The 23,104-nt window shown below is 36.2% G+C and overlaps 2 protein-coding genes across 5 annotated transcripts in view; both read right to left on the bottom strand.

Moving 5' to 3' along the window:
- Positions 1–356, bottom strand: part of Pals1 (protein associated with LIN7 1, MAGUK p55 family member) — a 90,763-nt gene extending 90,407 nt beyond the window's left edge. Inside the window, exon 1 of one of the 2 annotated variants that reach the window (XM_005322808.5) lies at positions 144–356. The gene's annotated coding sequence lies outside the window, so the exon portion shown is untranslated. The remainder of the gene's footprint in view (positions 1–143) is intronic. The other variant, XM_013357509.4, reaches the window with a different exon arrangement.
- Positions 357–12,770: 12,414 nt separating this feature from the next.
- Garin2 (golgi associated RAB2 interactor family member 2) overlaps positions 12,771–23,104 on the bottom strand; it is a 58,544-nt gene continuing 48,210 nt past the window's right edge. The window contains exons 6-8 of one of the 3 annotated variants that reach the window (XR_013438988.1): positions 21,805–21,833; positions 18,711–19,858; positions 12,771–14,203 (exon numbers count right to left, since the gene is read on the bottom strand). Coding sequence is in view for 2 of the 3 variants with exons in the window: in XM_078050088.1 (XP_077906214.1) it covers positions 14,181–14,203; positions 21,805–21,833 (52 nt within the window). In the remaining variant the exon portion in view is untranslated. The remainder of the gene's footprint in view (positions 14,204–18,710; positions 19,859–21,804; positions 21,834–23,104) is intronic. The other 2 variants (XM_078050088.1, XM_078050089.1) reach the window with 2 other exon arrangements.

The raw sequence follows: 23,104 nt of genomic DNA, 5'->3' as shown, positions 1-23,104 counted from the left end.
GCCTGGGGGTCCAGCCCCCGCCCGAGCGCGGCGTGTGGGGGAGGGAACGAGGGGACCAGCCCTGCCGCCCCTCCCCCGCCGCGCTCCCGCGGACCTGTTGATTAAGATCTCCACAACCCAGCTGCCACCGGTCCGCCTCTTACCTCCGCGCCACGGCGCCGCCAACCTTCGCGCCCCAGCTGCTCCTTAACACTGCAAAAGCCACAGCCCTCCGGTGGCCCTCAAAATACCGGATAAAGAATCCAGAAACTCTCGATTCCCCACCTCAGGATCTTTAGTCTCCACCCCCTCCCCACCGCCAGCCTCCTCCGTCGCGGCCGTCGCCGCCAGCAACTCCAACTCGAGACCGCGCGAGACCGGCCCCCGCGGCCGCCGCGAGACCGCGCACGCGCCCCCGGGACTCTGGCGCAGCGGACGCGCCTATCCCAGTCCCTCCCCGGCGCGCCCCGCCCACTGTCAGGCTGAGAGGCTGGCGCGGTTCGTCCAATCCCGAGCCGGCGCGAAGAGAGTGCCCACTCATTGGTCTGCTCTGTAGCTCTGTGCGGTGGGTCGCGCGCAGTCGCGCGCCTCTAACTATAAAATGCGAACCTTGTCGCGCTCTCAGGAATTGGGAGGCCGCTTCGGGTTAAACCCTCGGGTGGGTTTTGTGAGGACCTGATATATCTCTGAGCCAGAGTCGGGAGCGCCTAACCCTCTACAGCCCTGTGGCGCTGTGGCCCTCTGTCCCCGGATGACTGTCATCTCCCAAGAAAAATCCCGATTCCCCTTGAGCCGGCTTCTCACGTCCTGTCAGGCACGTCGCAAAATCTTAACACTTGCTTTTAAAAAAAAAAAGAAAGAAAGAAAGAAAGAAGACACAAACACCTGGATGTGTGTAATGTCCCACGGAAGAATTCCTTGCTTCCACATACGACTACGAAAAGCTGGGACAGAGTTCTGCAAACCAGAAAGGAAAGATGCCAAGGGCCACAGCTGTTTCACAAAAACTCTCTGGAGTGGATTTAGTTACTTAGGCCAGAGCGTGCCCATGCCGCCTTCTGAATAGGGCGGGACTCGGGAAGGTGCTGTGAAAGCGAGTCCGGGGGAAATGGAATTCAGAAAGGACTGAAATGGGGTCTGGGGGGAAATACTGTTCCAGAATATTTGCTTTAGCACTGATTTTGTTGTTGAGATGAGGGCTCACTGTGTGCCCAGGTTGGTTTCAAACTCCTGGGTTCAAGCGATCCTCCCACTCTTTTCTCCCTAGTAGCTGAGACCACAGGCACATGCCAGCCTTGGCCAGCTTGCCTCATCACTTCTGAAAGCCTCCGGCTTGCTTTATTTCCTCTAATATCATAAAGGGTGTTTTGATAGTAAGCAAGAGCTCTACAAAGCTTCTTATCCGACTTTGAACAGTTCTAATATTTGCTAATCAAACTTCTACTAAGCCCAAATCTGCCTATTCAGATTAATTCCACATTCCTAAAGGGTCACACGTAGATTATCCTCAAAGTCTTCTGATATTCAGTTATTGTCTTTCCTCATTTCTTCTTACCGTTTTCTTTATTGTCATTTCCAATGTCCCCCAGGTCCTTCCCACACACATTCTTGCCCTTAACTCTCCTATGGACACCTGTGGGTTGTCAGTGTTCTAGTGAACTGTGATGCTCTGACTTTAGCAAACTATCATTCCAAGTAGTCAAGATCTTTTGTAGTCCTACCTTTCCTGGATCATTGTATTCAAATCTAAACAGCAATCTATCCAAGTCTTTTTTCAAGTTGTTTATAAATGTCAAATAATACAAAGCCAAGGACAGAATTCTGCTGCAATGCCACTAGAGACCTTAATACTCTTGCCATCAAATATTCCTCAATAGACTTTTGAATACAAATGGACAACCAGCTCCAAATTTATTCAACTGAACAGTCTTCTTGATCTATATTCCTCCACAAAGTTGCCATGAGAATTTGAGAACTACAGGTAAATGGTCTCCAGAATTCTTAGAAACTGTTAGCCACATTTGAGCAGGAAAAACAACAATAAAGATTAGTTTATGTAATTTATTTGCTTTTGCCTTTTTTTGTTTGTTTGTTTGTTTGTTTGTTTCAGAAAGGCAGAGTCTCGCTGAGTTACGTAGGACCTCACTAAGCTGCTGAGGCTGGCTTTGAACTCCTGATCCTCTGCCTCAGCCTCCCAAGCTGCTGGGATTATAGTGTCTTAAATACTTAAAGTGTATTAAAAATACATAAAATAACAAGCCAAGAATCTTCCTCCAGTTTCTCAATGAATTTTCTCCCTCTGATTTACAGATTCTCAACCTTGGCTTTATTTAGGCTGAATTATTTGTCTTGTGGGAGTTGTCCTGTGTATTGTAGAATGATTAGCAGCATTCTGACCTCTAGATGCCAGTTGTATATCCTTTCCCATTGTAACAATCAGAGATGTTTCCAGACATTGCCAAAGGTCTCCTGGGGATCAGAATCACTTCCTGTTAGTTATGGATCACTAATCTAACTGTTGTAAAAATGATCTCTTTAAATAATACCTTTTCATCATACCTTCCAATATCCTGGTCCAGGGCTTTTTCCAAATCACCTCAATTCAAATGAACCCCAGGTATCTACTCTTGCTAACCCAGTCACTTAAATTCCCAAGTTATAGGATCTCAATCTTAAAAAAAATGACGATCACTTATTGGTGTGAATAGCAGAGCAGCTACTAATCTCAAATTATGGAAATTCCTTTATAAAGTGCCATAAAATATTATTTTCCTTCTAAAGATATTTTCATTTCAAAAGATGAATGAAAAATCTACTCTTTGGTGAAAAGCCATGCCAGAAAACCCAAATCAAACTGGTCTTGTATGGAAGAAAAATGAAGCTGGAAGAGTAGAAGGTATAGAAATTGGAGGCAAGCTGATTGGATTGCAGTTTCAGCTTTGTTGCTAAATAGTTCTGTGATTTGGATGTGTGACAATCTTCTTGGACCTCAATTTTCTCATCTGTGACATAAGATAGTTTTTATTTTGTTTCTGGTTTTAAGATTCTGGCATCCTCTGTATTTGAACTATAACATGAATAGCATAAGAGGTTAAGAGAATATAATAGTCATCCACAAATAGAATGAAATGGGTAATCAGTTATTTTGAAACCTTCTGTCTGAAGTGTTGTTTATCCTTGTCACAAAGCAATTGACCTGCTGAGTCACCCTAGCAAGTTTGTAACTAAGTATTATGGGTGAGTAATGAAATCTGAACTGTAAAATCAAGTGAATGGAGGAGAATAACCTTAGTATTAAAAAAAAACACTTTCTTCCTTCTGGGCAATTGCTTACCTGTCATCTGCCAATATCCCTTATTAGATATTTATGTAGTAAAATGTCATACTGTTTTATTTCATTAAAAATTTTGGAGAACATATTAAGATTTCATTTCAGTCGTTTGTAACAGGTCTGAAATCTCAGTTTTCAAATTCTACCATTTACCATTATGGGTGAAATCTTTAAGTTATTATATATCTTCTTTGTGCTAGTAAAAGCCAGGTTATCATAAATGAATTCATAGCCAAATCACTTATAATTGTATGTACCAGATGATCAAGGATAATATGAATTAAAGGCAGAGTATTCACTGCTTCAGATATAAGAGAAGTTATGAAACAAATAGATATTTTGTAACAAAAAGGAAATCATAAGCTTTTCTAATTTGATTAGATTTAGTTAGTATTGTTAGTTTGATATTTTATAATACTATCTAATCTTTTAATAGATCTAGCTAAAAATATTACATCCCTAAGCTAAGAACATTACATAGTTAATATTACATGGAATATAATATTACAGTGGAAAGTACCACTGTCTACAGTTAGCATTAGTATAATTTAGTACAGGTATTATTCAACTGAATTGACTTTAACACATGTTCACTCATTAGTAAAAAATATACTGGTTTTTTGTTACTAGGAATTGAACCCAGGGGAATTCAACCAGTGAGTTAGAAACCCAGTTCTTTTTATTTTTTGAGATGGGATCTTACTAAGTTGCTGAGGGTCTTGATAAATTGTTGAGGCTGGCGTTAAACTTGCTATCCTCCTGTCTCAACCTCCTGAGTCACAAGAAGTACAGGTATGAGCCACTATATCCAGCTATACTGAGCGCTTCTTTGTGCTATTATGCTGTAGGAATAGAAACACATGACAAAGGAGAAGACAAATAAAATACAAGGGAAAGTATGACAAATGAAAATCAGGTGCTTTGTGGATTCAAAGAAAGATAAGGTCTTATATCAAGAGGAACTTTCCTAGCTAATTGGGAGGGGGTAGTTAGAAACAAAGAATAAACCACAGTGAAAGACCTAGGGTAAGAAGAAAACCAAAACTTTAACACATGGTTTTTAAAAAAAAATAGATCTGGGACAGGGCAAGTTGGGAAGGTGTTGGTCAAAGGATAGAAAATTTCAGTTAAATAGTAAGAATAAATTAAAGTAGTAAAGAAGGAATAAACTAAAGACTCAACATGGTGCCTATTGTACAGTATACTTGAAAAATCTCTGAGAGTAGAATTTATTGGTCGATTTAAATTTTTTTAAAAAATTAAATTTTAAATAAAGACAAACCTTTTTCTAAATTTGAATGGCACACTAAGATATAGCTCAATGATAGAGTGCTTGCCTAGCAGGCACAAGACAGTGCATTCAATTCCCACTACAAAAAAAAAATCTAAATTTGAATGACAAGTACATATAGAAAAGATATTTGGACTTCTTATGAAAAAATAGAAGTCAGCCTGGGGATATAGTTTAGTTGGTACAGTGCTTGCCTCACATGCACAAGGCTAGGTTCAATCCCCAGCACCAAGATAAATAAATAAATAAAAATAAAAGTCAATAATTACCTCGGGGCAGTATATTTAATACTTAGGATGTCATTCACTTATCACAAAAGTTATTTTATGTTTCTGAGAGGTCCTTTTTCAGACTGGGAATATTTAGATATATAAAACATCACTCATAAGAATTTTTATCTGGGAGAGAAGAGGTAGGTAAATTTGGAACTGAAAATTTTCAAATGAAAAGATCAAGACTAAATGTCAAAAAAAGAAGAAATTAAAATTCGTTTTTGGAAAGGACTGAAAAATTGCTTGTATTTTTCTCTCACCAAGATCCCAATCAAATTTCAATTTTATTTGTATGGGAAAAAAGTCTCACTGCTGCTTTAATTCATATTCATAGGTGAAAATTTATAAATGAGTCTGAGGGTATCTGGCCTGACTGCCAAAGAATGGACTGTAATGCCTTCTGTTCCTTCCTGAACCCACTATGATTGATTTTTTTTTTTTTAAAGAGAGAGTGAGAGAGAGAGAGAGAGAATTTTTTAATATTTATTTTTTAGTTATCGGCAGACACAACATCTTTGTTTGTGGTGCTGAGGATGGAACCCAGGCTGCATGCATGCCAGGCGAGTGTGCTACCGCTTGAGCCACATCCCCAAGCCCATGATTGAAATTTAACTCTGCTAATTCTTCAAAACAGCTTTTGTGGTAAGCGCAGTGATATGTACCTGTAGTTCCAGCTATACTGGAAGCTGAGACAAGAGGTTTACTTGATTCCAGAAGTTCAATATCAGCTTGGGCAACATAGTGAGACCCTCATCTTAAAACAAACAAAAATCAGCTTTGTTGGGCTGGGGAGTGTGAAAGAGAACTTTTTCTATTTGTATGAAGCCCTAGGTTTTCCATCCCCAGCACTGCATAAAACAAACAACAAAAAAGATCACGGATTTTAGCTACTTTGGTAAATGCAAAGTTTAATTTGACGTAAACTGTCAGCAGTATCTGATACAGTTGATTTTTTTTTCCATTTTCTTCTCTGAAAACACTCTGAAAAGACTCGTATTTCTCCTACCTCACTAGAATTTCCTTCTCAGTCTCCTATGCTAGTTGTTCTTCATCTCCTTGAATGCTGAAAATTTGAGGTGTCCCAGAGCTGTACCATTAAATAATTTACTACTGGCTGCTTGGGTTTGAATCCCACTTGCTAGCTATCTAATCAGAATAAAGTCACAAAATTTCTCAGAGATTCAGTTTCCTCACTTGTAAAATGAAAATAATAAAAGTACTATTCTATTATAAAAGTGAATTTATATGTGAAAATGATTGAAAGGAGCTGGATGTGGTGGTGCATGCCTGTCATCCCAGCAACCGGGGAATCGGAGGCAGTATTGCAAGTTCAAGGCCAACTTCAGCAACTTTGAAAGACCCTTGGCAACTTAGTGAGACCCTGTCTCAAAATAAAAAGGGACTGGGGATATAGCTCAGTGACAGAGTCCCACTGGGTTTAATCCCCAGTACCACAAGAAAAAAAAAATAAAACGAAGTGATTAGAACAAAACCCAGCAGAATGTGCATTAACCATTTTTATCATGCTATTTTATTCTTTTGTGTGTTTCCGTCTGTGTGTGGTGCTGGGGATTGACCCTACGCCCTTGCACATGCTGGGCACGTGCTGTACCTTTAAGCTATATTCCCAGCCCTATCATTGTTATTTATCACTTACTCTCTTAGTGATTTCACCTTGTCTCATAGCATCAAATTCCATGTATACACTGTTAACTCCAAATTTATCTCTAGTCTGAACTTCTGCCCCAAACTCCAGAATCATGTATTCAATTGTCACACTCAAAGTCTCCATTCAAATTTCTAATAAGCACTGCAAATTTAACTGTTAGAACTATAGGTTTTTGTCCCATTTCCAGATGATCAGGCATTCTTTCACACTGCGTAAATTCATCAGGAAATCTGTAATGTCTACCCTCAAAATATATCCAGATTTCAACCACTTCTCCCTAACACCAGTGCTACCACTCTACTCCAAGCCATAATAATCTTTTGGCTGGATTACTGCAATAACTTCCTTTCCAGTTCAACATAGCCCCAGTGATCTCCCCAACCTCAGCTCTTACTACTCTTTTCTTATTTCACATCAAACATACAGCCATCTTTTTTGTTCCTCTTATGTTCCAGTAGCTTCTGCCTCAAAGCCTTTGAATTTGCTGTTTCTTATATTTGAAATGTCTGGTCTCCAAATGGCTACTCCTTCTCTTCCATTAGGTCTCATTTCAAATATTATCAATGAGGCCTGTCCTGCTCTATATAAACAGCAACATCTCCCACACCCACATCCAGCACTCCCTTACACCCCTATCCAACTTTATTTTTAATTGTTCTTATTCACCATCTGAGTACTATTGTTTATTATTTATCTCCCCAAACTAGAACGCAAGCTCCATAAAGTCATGAACTTTGTCTATTTTTTAAATTTATTTTTTAGTTTTAGGTGGACACAATATTTTTATTTTTATGTGGTGCTGAGGATCAAACCCAGTGCCCCATGCATGCTAGGTGAGCACTCTACCACTGAGCCACAACACCAGCCCCAAACTTTGTCTATTTTATTCAAAACTATTTATTTTTAGATTCCTCAGCATCTAGGATAGTACCTGATATGTAGATGGTAATCAAATATTTGTTGAATGAGTGAGTGAAATGGAACGTAAGAATGTAGAATAGGAATAATGAAAGGTCAAAGATAAGCTTCAGTTTTGTCAAATATTTGACCTATGACTACCTCATTTTAAGAAAATGTTCAACATAAGGATTATTGTTGTTGTCCCCTGGCCCCTTTTTACCATCCGAATACTAACCAGATGTAGACCTTCTTATCTTCTGAGGTCAAACAAGATTGGGTGCATTCAGGGTGATATGAATGTAGACTGTACCTTGCTTCCATGTGACAGGAGGGAGATAGAAGAAACATTGACCAATGCAAACAGAAAACTATTGTCCTTTACAAATTCTTTCCTATGGTTCATGGGTCATCCCAGCTACTATGACAATTCCTCATCTAATTGATACTGCTGAGAATTAGAAAGCAAAATGTCTCCTGAAGGGCTGGGGTTGTGGCTCAGTGGTAGAGAGCTTGCCTAGCACATATAAGGCACTGGGTTTGACCCTCAGCACCAATAAAAAATACTAAATAAAGGTATTGTAACCATTTATAACTTAAAAAAATGTTTAAAAATGTCCCCTCAAAAGACAAAATAGATATGACTAATTACTTGCACTTAACTTTTACTTCTGAACTTATTCAAGTTTCTGACACTTAACAGATTACAAAAGCCTTATGTGAGAACCTTTAATGGCCTTGTCCATTTGGAGCATACACACCTGTGTCATGAGACTGGGGGATGTCAACCACAGGATGGGAATTTCAGATTACAGATTAGGTATAGGAAGTACTTCTAACTAGGAACTTCTAAGAAATGTCGGTGGAAGCAGATATATAAGACCTTGCAAGTCTCTTACAGAAAAGTCCTAACCTTCCCATGTGGTAGATTCCAATAGAATTGGAAAAGATAGATCTTGGCCCCCAACCAGGTTTTTAAAATTATAATGGTGGAGTGAGAGATCTGGAACGCAAAGTAGATCCCTTTAGAGCAATTGAGGGAAAAGGATACTGGTTTCTTGTTCTTTTTTTCCAGAGTAATTTTTAGAAGAATGTTTCAAACCATATTTGGAAATATAAACTGTTCTAAATTTAATGTAAACAACATGTAGCTTGTTCCAGGGTCTGATTAACCAAGTACTTATTAAAAGCCTTCAAGCCTCAGGGCCTCTGGGTTACATTTCAGGCAATTGCAAGAAGGCACAATAGCAAATAAGTCTCTCAAGCCTTGTAATCTCAGTTCAGAGCACTGATGAGCTGAGAACGACTTGGTGCCAGGAATAAAAATGAACCAAGGTTTTTCCTTTTAAATTTAGAATGACTATGGGAGATGAACATACCTAGGACCTTAGTAAAATATGTGAATTTGCTATAATGAAGAAATGCAGTGGATTAAAGGGCATCCAAAATTTCAGTTAGCATCATTTAATAAAAATTTGGAAATTCTCATATAAAATTTATCCTAAAGGACAAGCTCTTTTAATATTAGAATTAGGGATAAATGAGGTTTTGTTACAAAATTATATATATGATATATAAATAATATAATATATAATAAATAATAATATATTATATAAATATATAGCATATATAATATATATTATATGTATATATATATATATATATACACACACACACACATACACACACACACACACACAAATGTAAGTTCTTCATTTCTGTGTGTCAGGAAACCAGAAGCAATTTAATTAGGTGGGTCTGCCTTGGGGTTTCTACTGAGGTTACAGTCGGGATGTCAGCTGAAACTGCAGTCATCTGCAGTTTCATCATGACTTGGGACTGAAGGGTCAGCTTCTAGGGAGGCTCACTCACCTGGCAGTTAGCTTAGGGCTACAATTCCTATCATTTGACCCTCTCTGTAGGATATGACAGTTGGCTTCCCTTAGAGCAAAGGATCCAAGAGTGATCCAGACAGAAGCCATAGGGTTGTTATTTTGTTGTTGTTGTTGTGTGTGTGTTTACGATTTAGTCTCCAAAGTTACACACACACACCACTGCCACTTTATTGGTTAGAAGCAAATCACTGAATCTAGTCCACAGACAAGAAAAGGCAAGTAGGCTCCCCCTATTGCAGTGAGGAATGTCAAGTATTTGTGGACATATTTTTTGTTTTGTTGCTGTTTGTTTTGTCTTGCTTTTGTGGTTGTGAGGATCCAACTCAGGGTTTTACAAATCTAAGATAGGTGAGTGATAGCCTTAGATTTGAGCTACATCCTAACCCTGAGGATTATTTTTATCTGTGACTTTAGAGCTTTTTACTGTTCTCTAAGTAAAGGACCACTAGAATTGGGTAGATAAAATCAAATAATGCCTAAACCATTATCACAATCTATTATCTGTGCCCACATTCGTGGGTAATAAAAGCTGTATTATCTGCTTTCTTCCCAAACCCTCCCATCCTCATCTAATTTGCCCGCTTTAGTTCTTGCAGAAAATCCTTACCCATTCCTTTCTTATGAGTACTAAAGAAAATACCAAACTCCCATAGCAGGGATACTTTTCATCCATAGCTAAATATTTTTGATGTGGGACTCTGTCAAAAGATGCCAAAATTTCAAATAAGTTCAAACCTCTATTCAGTTGCCTATGTCTTCAAATTTAGTCCTCAGAAAATTTTAATACATTCCTGTGGCATGAATCTCCCTTTTAGAAGTTTTGTTGCTTTTCCTCTCAGGGAGCCATAGAGACTCTGTACTCCAAATTCTCAATCTGCTTGATGTGTTTGAAGTTATGTCTAAGGCTTCCCCCAAATAAATGAGGATAATTAGATTCCTTGTTGTTCATTTGTTTTTGAGATAGGGTCTCACGATGTTGCCTATAGTGTACCCAGCGAATGGTGATGTTCTTATACCAGTTCAACACATGCATACACGCACACACACACACACATTAAAAAAACGTATTTCATCTATAAGATAGCTCCTATAGTAGTACTTCACTACAAGTCTATTAGGAAATGTATTCCAAGTTAAAATCCCACACTGGGATTTGATTGACAGCAGTGAATACTCATGCTGTCTATTCAGCCATAAAATGTAGGACACCCCTGCATCCCTACTACCATGCAGTGCTGGCAGCAGCATTTCTAATAGTGGGGAAAATAAGCACCATCTCTGTGGCACAGGCTCCTGTATCAGTAGTGGTGACCAAAGAAGAGTGCACTACTAATGTCTTAGACTGTTTATATCCTAGGGCTCTTCTAACTCAAGTACTTTACATTTAAGGAGTGATTTCATATTAAATCATGAAGATCTACTTCCTGGGAAGGTAACACTTTTCATTCATATGTAACAGCCATGTAATTGGCTTATTAGTCTTTAGCTAAATTTTTCTACAGTACTGAGATTATCCAGACCAGTCTATCTAATTTGATAGCTAGATACATGAAACATTAATAGTTGGTGTTTGTATGTATCACTCATTTGTACATTCATATGGAAAAATCTGCATTTTATTTAAAGATTTCCAAAATATTGCTCAAATTTTTGTTTTTAAGTAGAATAAGTAATGAATATATTTCCCTTATAGTAAGTGTTGTCCTAGGAATCATATTTTAAAGCTATAATTGTCTATGTTGGGCATCACAGGTATTGAGCACAGTTAGTACTGTTCTAAGAAATCAATGTTACTCCATGAATTATTTTTATAATAGGTTGATTTGAGAAATATAAGTATAAAAGGAGTACTAGGGGCTGTAGCTGTAGCTCCATGGCAGAGTGCTTGCCTAGCACGTGAGCGGCACTAGGTTAGATCCTTAGCACTACATAAACATTATCTACAACTTAAAAAAATTTCAAAAAAAGGGAGTACTAGTACAAGATTTTAAAAGCTTAGGTAAATTTAAATGGAGAATGTAATGAAACTTTCTTATGTATTGTTAAAAAGAATAATGAATATTGTAGAAAGTTATGGAATATTTACAAATTTTCTTTGAACACAAAACCTATGTTAAGAAAAAAATTCAGTATATTATTAAGAACAAGCAGTTTTGTGTGTTATTTTTTAAACCTAATAAAAACTATTTGTCAGTTTTCTGTTATTGTGACAAAATACATGAGAAAAGTGAATTTAATAAAAGGTTTTGGCTTATAGTTTCAGAGGTTTCAATCCATGTTTGCTTGGACCTGTTGCTTTGGACCTGTGATGACAATATATCTTGGTGAGAGCACATGGCAGAGGAGAATGCTCACCTCTCCTGGTGGCCAGGAAGCAAAGACAGAGAGAGGGAGGGGCAGAAGTGACCAGGGTCTCAATGTCCCTTTCAAGGGTACTCCTCCAGTAAATTTACTTCCCACTAGGCTTCACATCCTACAGGTTATACTACCTCCTAATAACATCACAGGCAACTTTCATGATCCAAATTATAGAACTTAAAGGTCCAGTCTATGAATATACAGTATTATCTTTTAAATGACTTATTGAGGTATAAATTAAATACAATTAAAATCACCCATTTTAAAGTATTTAGTTTAATAAATGTATACACCAGTGTAACCACTACACCAAATAAGAGAATGTTTCCATATCCTTAAAAAGTTTCCCTAAAATACTTTGCAGTCATTACCTTCTACCCCCTCCCCCTGCAGTCACTGATTTATCTTTATAAGTCAGTTTTTTGTTCTAAATCTTAATACAAATCATATAGTATACCCTTTTTGGTATCTAGCTTTTCTTTCACTCACTTAACATGTTTTTAAAATGTACTCATGTGTTGTAGCATTTATTAGCAATCTGTGGCTAAGGAGTATCACTGTATGAACATACTACAATTTGCTTAATTACTTATTTGTTGATGGCCGTTTGGATTGCTTCCAATTTTTTGCTATTATAAAACTCCTATGACCATTTCTGTGTGAGTCTTGTTATAAATATGTTTTTATTTTTCTTGAGTAAATACTTAGAGGTAGAATTGTTTGGTCATATGTTAAGAATGTCTCAACTTTCTACAAGGGAGCTACTATCTTCAAATTAGAAACTGTTGGTTTATGTATGTTCCTAATTTTAAAATGTCCCCAATGGTAGTTTCTTCTTGTTTTTTTGGAAAGCATTTTCACTCCTGATTATGGAGATGGGAAAGACACTTCTTCCACCTTTGGCACAGCAGCAAAAGGAAGAAGAGGAATTCCCTAAGCTGTAAGCCAAGAAAATGAGTAGAGGATTTTTCTCTTGAGTGGTGCCTGTTCAATGGAAATATACCATGAATCACATGTGTAATTTTGTGACAAATTATTTAATCGCTACATTTTTAAACTTTTAAAAGGAAACATGAAATTAATATTTAAATATTTTTATTTAAGTTAATATATAAAAAATTAAATAGTCAATATATAACTTATTAATAAGGCATTTTATATTCTTTTTCATACAAAGATTTCAAAAATTTGATGTGTATTCCATATGTAAAATTATCAACCATCAACATGAGAAATGTAGCACCACTGTGCTGGGGATGTGCCTTAGTGTTTGAGCACTTACCTAGAATGTGTGGGTTCCATTCCCAGAATGGCAAAATTTCTAAAAAAGTAGTCCTACTAATAATAAAGTTGTGTTTAATTGAAAAGTATTCTATAATTCTTTCATTTTCAAATTTAAATTTAAATTAATTAAAAGGAATCTAAAATTCAATTTCTCAGTCACACTAACCACATTTTAAGTGCTCAACAGCACATAGGCCTAATGGCTACCATATTGGACTGCAAAGTTCTAGAGGGTTGTATGTGAGACTGAAAAGAGGAGATGAGGTGAGAGAAAGTAGCTTTGCAACTCAGTTCATAGTAGAAATGCAGTGTTATTCGTGTGAAATTTGAGTTAAATAGATTTCTATAGTCTTTTAAGAATCTAACCTCCTTCCTCTCTAATTTAAAATATGAATGAGTTCTAATGTGAATTATAAATTTGCTTTTAATTTAGCAATTGCTTGGGATTAAATGATAACTCTACCATTTTCTATCTGTGTGACCTTGAACACATAACTTCTTAGCTTAATTTTCACCATCTATAAAACAGGGAAAATAATAGGTTTTTTTTTTTTTTTTTTGGATTACTGTGGAGACTGAGATAGTGCATGCAAAGCATGTTATAGAATGACCAGTGTAGCTTTCAGAAAATAAGAGGTGACTTTTAAAAATTTGAATTATTCTTTGGACAGGGACTGTCTGTAGTTTCTTTTCTTTTTTGAATTTTCAATGCTGCGGATCAAATCCAGTGCCTGGAACATCCTAGGCAAACACTTTACCACTGAGCTACATGCCTGGCTATAGTTTCCTTTTAATTTTTAAAATTGAAAATGACCCTATTGATTCAGTAAATACTATCTCCAAGATCTCAGCTATAACACAAACATGGAAAGAACATAGCCCACATGTTCAAAGACAATGCCCAGCTCATTTTCTTATTTGAAAATGAGAAGAATAAAACCATAGCAAATAATAAGTTTTCTAACAACCTCAAAGAAAAAAAGCATTATAAAATGAAAACTGAGTTTATAAATAAAAAATTATATAGTTTTTCATAATTGTTTAGCTCCATTAAAATAGACATCCACAATTAAAATAGTTAAGATTTAAGAAATTAGATTGACATAAATGTGAATTCTTAATGGTTAGTATTGACTTTATTTCCGCCACTCAGAAGACACTCTTTGTTTTCCCCTTGCATGGTCTTGTCCTGAGATGAGCTTGTTTAGTTGGGTGGTTTGTATTTACCTGACAAAAAAAAAAAAGCCAGTTTGTTTCATTCAAAATGTATGAAATACAGAATTTCCATACTTTAAATGCAGAATATTTTTAAAGTTATTACTTTCAAGACTCGAAACTAATACAAGTAAAATAAATCATTTTAAAAAGTAAAATTATATTTATAATACATCTTTATTATAGTATAAAAATAAAGCTCCTCTGGCAATATTAGATTTTAATTATTTACTTTTAGGGCTGCTCAGGAATGTTGAGCAGGCACTCTAATATTAAAATATGAGATTGAAGCAATATCTAAAACCTCTTCAGATTTTAATTTCTTAAAATGTTTGTTTTTTTAGAAGCCATCCCCATTTAGGAATCTGAACATGCAAGAGATTGTTTTTTGTTCTTTAAAATTATATAAATGTCACTGAATTATTTGTAAATTTTTTAAAAATTTTTTCGGCGGACACAACATCTTTGTTTGTATGTGGTGCTGAGGATCGAACCCGGGCCTCATACATGCCAGGCAAGCACGCTACCGCTTGAGCCACATCCCCAGCCCCAATTTCATAAATTTTTTATCTAAGCTGAACTACATCCTAAAATTTGATCATGAGATTTACATATATCATAATAAGCTCAAATAACTTTCACATTATTTCAGCTGTAACAGATTTTCACATTTTTTATTTATTAAATATATAGTATTTTTTAGTAATTAATTAATGCTTAATTTTTTGAGCATTAAAAAAATCTATCTTTGGGCTGGAATTGTGGCTCCAGTGGTAGCATGCTCGCCTGGCGTGCATGAGGCCGGGGTTGGATCCTCAGCACCACATACAAACAAAGATGTTGTGTCCGTCAAGAACTAAAAAATAAATATTAAAATTCTCTCTCTCTGTCTCTGTCTCTGTCTCTCTCTCTCTCTTTTAAAAAAATCTATCTTTTTCCATGTATTAGTAATTCAGTTTAAGTATTTATGAGTCACTTTTTAAATTCCAGAAGTCAAAATTTAAGTATTTTTTTTTATATAATTTGTTTTCATTCTTCTTACTTGTGAGTTTCTCTCAATGAGATCCTAATATTTGAAATTTCATTGTTAGAGAATATATCAAAAAAAGAAATTATTGTAAAATATTGAATTATATTTTGAAGATTTCTCTTTTTAAATTTTAAAACTATGCTGAGATATGGCCAGACTTGGAATTTTCCCTAGGTGGATGTGGAGACCATCCTGTGTGCTATCCCATCACTGTCTACCAGAACAAAACAAGCCAAAGGGAATATTAAAAGCATTCTTTTTTTTTTTTTTTTGTGGGGAGGGGGATGCTGGGCATTGTTAAGGAGGAAAAGAGATGACAAAGAATCAGATACAGACTAAAGAAGGTCTCTGCAGCCAAGGGATTATTGTGTATGGAAATTTGGTTTTGAGCCACATTGTTCTCCTTTAAGGTGCATTCCCTCAAGTCCAGAGTATGTATCTTGGCTCTGTTAATAAACAGAGTGCTCAAGTGCTAAGCTGCTTTGGCAACAAAATGGCAGAAGTGGGGCAGAAGGGTGTGCTCCTCAATTCCATCAGCTGAACAATGACAATGTCATGCCTGGTTCACCAATCTTTCCAATTCTGTGAACTCAGTTCTTAAATATACCTGCACACATGTAGGCACACAGAGTATTAGCTATAATATGGGAGACAGAGAAAAACGATGCCTCTAAAATTACATTGCTTCCTCTCTCTGCTCCTAGGTTCTTTTTACCATGGCTAAGAGAAATTTTGTTCTTTAGCAACTTAATGCAAAGCTGGTGTTTCAAATTTCAAATGCAGCAGGCCAGGGAAATCCATATAGTTGTATGGGTTATGGATTGTACAAAATTACAGTTTGGTGTGCCCTAAATGATGCAGTATACAAGCTGCATAACTGTACATGACACCACTATTGGTGTTCTATAAATATATTTATAATTTGGGTATGAAAGAAAGAGGGTTTTTTCCCCTTATTTTTTTTACTGGTGCATTATAATTATAAACAATGGTAGAATTCATTGTTACATATTCATACATGCACAGGATATAACTATGTATTTTTTATTGGTTCTTTTTAGTTATACATGACAGTAGAATCCACTTTGACATAATTATAAAAGCATGAAATTTACCTTGTTTTAATTCAGTCCCCAGTACCTTTCCTACCCACTTCAATCCCCCAAACCCCTCTTCCCTTCTCTTTATTGATCTCTCTGCCATTTACCCAGTTATTTTTTTAAATTGATTTCTTATGGATGTACACAATAGTGAGATTCACTGTGGTATATTCATACATGTGCATAGTAACGTTATGTCAGATTCATTCCATGGTCTTTCTTTTTCCTATACTTCCTCCCTTCCCTTCATTCTCCTTTGTCAAATCCAATGAACTTGTATTTTTCCTCTCCCCACCTTGTTGTGTGTTAGCATCCACACATCACAGAAAACATTCTACCTATGGTTTGGGGATTGGCTTATTTCACTTAGCATGATAGTCTCCAGAGCCATCCATTTACAGGCAAATGTCATAAAGTCATTCTTCTTTATGGCTGAGTAATACTCCGTTATATATATATATATATAAAAATAACATTTTCTTTATTCATTCATCCATTAAAGGGAACCTAATTTGGCTACATAGTTTAGCTATTGTGAATTGTGCTGCTATAAAAATTGATGTGGCTGTATCACTGTAATATTCTGATTTTAAATCTTTTGAATATATACTGAAGAGTGGGATTACTGGGTCAAATAGTGGTTCCATTTCTAGATTTCTGAGGAATCCCATACTGTTTTCCAGAGTGGTTGCACCAGTTTTCAGTCCCACCAACAATGTATGTTGTTTCTACATCCTCGCTAACATTTATTGTTACTTGTATTCTCGATAATTGCAATTCTGACTAGAGTTAGATGAAATCTCAGTGTAGTTTTAATTTGCATTTACCTAATTGTTAGAGATGTTGAACATTTTTTCATATATTTGTTAACTGTTCATATTTCTTTTTCTGATGGGCTGGGGCTGGGGCTCAGTGGTAGAGTACTTGGCTAACATGCATGAGGCACTGGGTTCAATCTCCAGCACCACATAAAAAAACTATATAAACATAGTTCTTCTTTTGAGGAGTGTCTGTTGAGTTCTTTTCCCACTGATTTTTTTTTTGGTGTTAAGCTTTTTCTGTATTCTCTAGATATTAATGCCCTATATGAGGTGGGGATGGCAAAGATTTTTCTCTCATTTTGTGGGCTCTCTCTTCATGCTCTTGATTGTTTCCTTTGCTGTGCAGAAGCTTTTTAATTTGATGGCGTCCAATTTATTGATTTTTTTTATTTTACTTCTTGCACTTTGGGAGTCTTATTAAGGAAGTCAGTTCCTGAATCAGTATGTTGGATGTTGGGCCTACATTTTCTTCTAGCAAGTGCAGGATTTCTGGTCTAATACATACGTCTTTGGTTCACTTTGAGTTTTGTGTAGGGTAAGAGATACCGGTGAAATTTCATTCTACTGCATGTGGATTCCCAGTTTTCCCAGCACCATTAGCTGAATAGGCTATTTTTTCTTTAATGTATATTTATGGTGCCTTTGTTAAGTAGGAGATAAATATTTATGTGGGTTTGTCTCTGTGTCCTCTATTCTGTTCCATTGGTATTCATGCCTGTTTTGGTGCCAATAACATGCTGTTTTTGTTACTGTCGCTCTTTAGCACAATTTAAGGTCTGGTATTGTGATGCCTCCTGCTTCGCTTTTCTTGCTAAGGATTGCTTTGACTATTGTGGACCTCTTAATTTCCTAAATGAATTTCATGACTGCTTTTTCTATATGAAGAATCTCATTGGAAGTTTGATGGGAATTGCACTGAATCTATATAGCGCTTTTGGAAGTATGACCATTTATAACAATATTATTTGATCAATATCATTCTCTAGTATTTCCCCTTTCTCTCTACTCCTTCCTCCCCTTGGTCCTTTCCTCTATACTACTGGTATACCTTCTATTTTCATGAGACCTTGCCCTCCATTTCTTTTTTTAATATTTATTTTTTAGTTTTAGGTGGACACAATATTTTATTTTTATGTGGTGCTGAGGATTGAGCCCAGTGCCTCATGCATGCTAGGCAAGCACTCTACCACTGAGCCACAATCCAGGCCCCCATTTCTATTAAAAGAAGAAGTCTTTTAAAAAAAGATTGGGAAAGAGCATGAGGAAGCAAAGAAGTGTAGGTGTGTAAATGAGAAAAATCATTATAGCAGCAGTAGGCAATTCTCTTCCAGTGTGTCTCACCAAAGCTCCCCCTTTTCTTCCTCAGGCTGATATTACCTTTTGACCCATGATGGATTCTAAGACAGAAACCATTAAAAACCCTTCAACATTGTATTCTACCTCTTTTGTAAGATTCACTTTTTTTCACCACTACTATTAAAAGATTCCATTTATTAATAGCTTTTCCTGAAAGCATCATATCTATCATTTGAATCTATAGAAACTCATAATTTTAAAAAGTTACTTACCTTTAGTTTTCTTACACATTTTTTTTGGTCAACTTTGCCTCTTTCTGTTTTACTCTCCTTTCCTCACATCTATTCCCCTGAGAAAGGGGGAGACAGGTGAGGCACAGGGTTGAGGAAATTAGAAGTGGATTTGATATGAGAGGATAGAGGTGGAGGGAAAATGGGTAAAAAAGTGGGGGAAAGTGGAAGAGATCATTAGAGAAGAAGTGAGAAAGTAAAAGGCCAAAAGCAGGAGAGAAAAAGGCACAGAAGGAGAAAGAACTTAATTTGGGTCTTAAATTCAAATTATGTTCTAACCACCTCACCTCATCAAAAATGCTTTAATTCTTTCCAGTGGTGTTCACTGTTAGATTTCCACAAACCTGTTTCCTTTTAGGGGCATCCTTCCCTTTTTATTTTTAGCCCAGACTTCATAAACAGGGAATGAACCTGACTGTTTAGGATTCCAAGGAATATGATTTGTAATATTTAAGAGGAAAGTAGAAAAGAGATAGGGGTGAGAAGGAACTCTCAATATGTCATAAATGTTTTTCCTCTCTACATACTTTGTCTCATTTCTTTCCATCTTGGAAAAATACCATGGAAGCACAGATAAGCCTATCATTTGGGCTCACTGTAAAGAAATCAGAAAAGCTAACGAGAATAAAGATTAGAAAAACTAGAAATTAAAAGTCAAGAAAGGAGAGAGATGGACTTAGATCCAGAGAGATAAGTTTAGCTTGGGACCTTATCATGTAGGTACATAGGCATGTCATAAAAATGGTGTATTGGAAGTATCATTTTACCCCGAAATCTCATGCTGCAGAGATAAAAAGTAAAATTCTCTCAAACTGCTGAGTGGTGTGAGAGATCATTGTTCCTAACTAGCATTGAATGCCAATAGATGAGCGTAATACTACCAGAAATTTACTATTTTGGGGAGAAATTATTATTCTGGTTTCTAGTTAAAGTAGAAATTGGAATTACAGACTCATTTTTAGTCTACACTTAGACTAAATTTAATGGAAAAGAATATTAAGATTTGGCTTTTGCGGGAAATAAAGTAGTGTTAAGGGTAAGAGTGTATGAATGGGGAAAAATGAATAAGAGGAGGGTGAAAAGGGGGAAAGAAATACTAATCAGGGGGAAAACTGAAAAACTATACAAGCCTAAGGAAAAAATGGGAAGATTGGGAGAGAGAAATGGAAAGAAATGAAAAAGTACATGAAAGAAAACAAACATGGAAAATAGTTAATACTTTGTGGAAAACTGTGTTGCCAATTTTGTATATCGTACTATCCTTGTTATTTAACAAACTCAAAGTGAACTTTGCTGCTCATTCATTGTATTTTTGCTTAGCTCCTGATTTCCAGAGCCCCATTTTAAGCTGCCTGCTAGATTTTAAAAGATGGGCCACCAAGACCACAAACATTTCAGCTTAAAATATTATATATTATAACTGCCCCAAAGGCCTTGAGACTACTCATGCCCTCCTCGTCCCAGCCCCTGAGCCACGTGCACGCACATTTTATGGTTAGAGAAACAAGGGTTAGAAAAATTAAATGTTCATGTAACAGAGGAGATACAGTTAGATCTAAACCTGGGGCTTTTGATCCTAACTTCAGTGTTTAGTAGCTGATTTCTTCATCCTTTCCAACCTTCCCCTAATTCCTTTCCACACCTCATTTTATGGACTTACTCCTCCTCGTCATGTTGTCTCCCAAACCATTAACCTCAGTATTTTTTTTTCTTGTTCTCACAGGCAGGCTGTGAGTAGCTTGTTGACTGTGTATTTTTATCCTTATTTTCATTCTGACAGCTACTTACATGGTTCAAGACTTTGTCACCCTTCACCTGGACTATTATAATAGCTTCCTAACTGGTCTCTACTTCTGGGCCTCCTCTGCCTTTTATTGCAGTCAGCATATCGTCCTAAACATGACACCAGTTTTGTCATTTTCCTATATTTTAGCAGTTCCTCTTTAGCTACCTAACAGTTGTATACAAATTTCTCAGCAAATATTATATATCTGGCTCCTGCCTTGCTTTCCAACTGCATGCCTCACTACTCCTAAATGGAACGGAATTGCCTTGCACTCTCCTATTGTTTTGATGTAGCTCACATCATTCTCTATCCAGGGTATCCTCATTTCTCCTTTCCTACCTCAAAAAACTGCCTCCTTTACAGTTTTGCACGATTTCTTCTCCTGAGCTAAAAATATTCTCCACTTTCAAAGTAGAGAATAACAACATTCTGAATTTGTACATGTTATAAGGCCAGGTAACCTGTCCTGTTATGTTTTAATCTCTCCCAGAGCCTACACCAAAGACTCTTCCTGCCTCATATGTAACATAGTCAGGCACCAAATGCTTGTTCAATTGAACAAAATTGAGTTTGTGGAAGAAGAGAATGAAAGAATTAGTCACATACAGAATAAAATATCAATGCCCTATGTCAATTTTAAATTTCCAAAGCCAAATAAATGAATGCCTCAGAATGTATGTAAAATGTACTAATTATATAACAATGTTATTTATAAAACTGCCAAGTAAAATATTTGTCTGTACTAGACATCTCTGAAGTTTCTAAAAATTATCTTGATTTCTTTACAAAATACAATTTGTAGTAGAAATTGACAGATGAAAATTCTATAAATTGCAAAGAAAATTTTGTATTTTTCTTATAAATGTCAGTAGCATTTTCCTACCATGTTCTCAGGTTCAAATCTATAATTGGAACATTGGCCTCATATTGCCATGATGTTATCCAGTACTTTTGGACACTAATACCCAAAAGGAAAGCCTATAATCATTTTTTCTTTATTTTTTTGTAGGACTCATAAATGTGACTACAAATGCTTTCAAAGTATTCAAGCTTTTTGAAATTTTTTTTTCTCTCTCCACTTAAGCCAAGTTAAATGTTACTGTTTCTTGTACAATATTTGTATGTGTGTGTATGTGTGTGTGGTACTGGGGATTGAACCCAGAAGTATTCTGAGCTATACCTCCCCTTTATTTAATCTTTTTATTTTGAGGCAGAGTCTCACTAGGTTGCTTAGGCAACTCCCAGACACCAAACATCACAATGAAATTTGTGATGGAATTTGTTCCATACCTGAAGGATGTGAATGAGTTCTCATGCTCCTGTAAAAATAAACAGCACATTTCAAAAGTTTTCCATCATAACCACAAATATTTAGAAAAGAATTATTAGGTATGAGATAACTAGTCATTCTCTAAATGCTTTGTGGGTAGTAATGAACCATGTTTGGCAAGCTGAGGCTGTTATTGATTACAATATTAGATAAAATTATTTATTTACTGATTATCCAACCTGTAAAAGCAATAAAAGCAAATTTTATGTAATAACATATAATCTTTTTATTGCATTTCTTTCCAGTCACTCAGTGAGGTTGCTGGCATCCCCAGTCCTGCTGCCTGTTAGTCCTTCCTTCTGGGCAGAGACAGATTCTTATTGCTGCTACTCAGGAGAGTAAATAAATAAATCAGTTTTATTGGTAATACAAGGTCTCATGGAGACCTTGGAGTAAATTCTGGATTGGATGGTTTGAGAAGTCACCACTCTGCTAGCTTCTTCACCAACCTCTTGCTAGGGGTAACAACAATTGGGAATCTTGTAGGCAAAGAACATATCTTTATGTATACTTCTTAATATTTCTTATGGCTTATTGGATTAAACAGGAAATTAGTGGTCAGTTTTTCAGATAATTTAACTTTCAGAAATGTCTTTGGATAAAGAAACTTCTTTTTCAGTACCCCTGATTTATTAAAAAAATAGCAATAGTTATAATACTTATTTTCTTAACTTCATTGGCATGCTAAAATATAAACCTAAGTTATTTAATTTTCTTTTCTTTCCCCCTTGGATTTTTATGATTATACAAGTCATTTAACTTTCAACATATTCTTGCTTATTTGCCAGATTGTCAATAAATATTTTTGACACATGCTGCTTGAGTAAAACACAGAGTTTAGAAAAGTTCCCTAATTATGATCCACTTTAAGGAATCAGGAAAATACATCCAGTTCAAGTTCTAAAATTAGTCTTTCAGGAAGTAAATTTAAAATAGTAATTTTCTGAAAGATTCAAGATGGCAGACTAGAGGAAGGCTACATTCCTAGTTGCTCCACGGCTCAGGATTCAAGAAGCAGGAGTAGTGTACTTCTGTGCAAGGTGGGTAAAGTAGGGATTCACTAAAACTCATATTGGACAGACAGGGTGTCTTAGAGATTCAGAAATTTGGGTACATTAAATAAAGAAAGACTACATTGGAGCCAAGCTGTTTGCACAGCAGTGATAGTGGCATTGGTTCAGCACAGAGGGAAGGGGAACAGAGAGAAACACAATGGACAAATTTAGTTTGGAAAAATCTGAGATCAGAAAAGCAGCCTGC

The sequence above is a fragment of the Ictidomys tridecemlineatus genome, chromosome 5 (genome assembly GCF_052094955.1).
Source record: "Ictidomys tridecemlineatus isolate mIctTri1 chromosome 5, mIctTri1.hap1, whole genome shotgun sequence".
NCBI classification, from domain to species: domain Eukaryota; kingdom Metazoa; phylum Chordata; class Mammalia; order Rodentia; family Sciuridae; genus Ictidomys; species Ictidomys tridecemlineatus.
The sequence above is the reverse complement of the archived record's forward strand: the minus strand, read 5'-3'. Positions and strand labels throughout refer to the sequence as shown.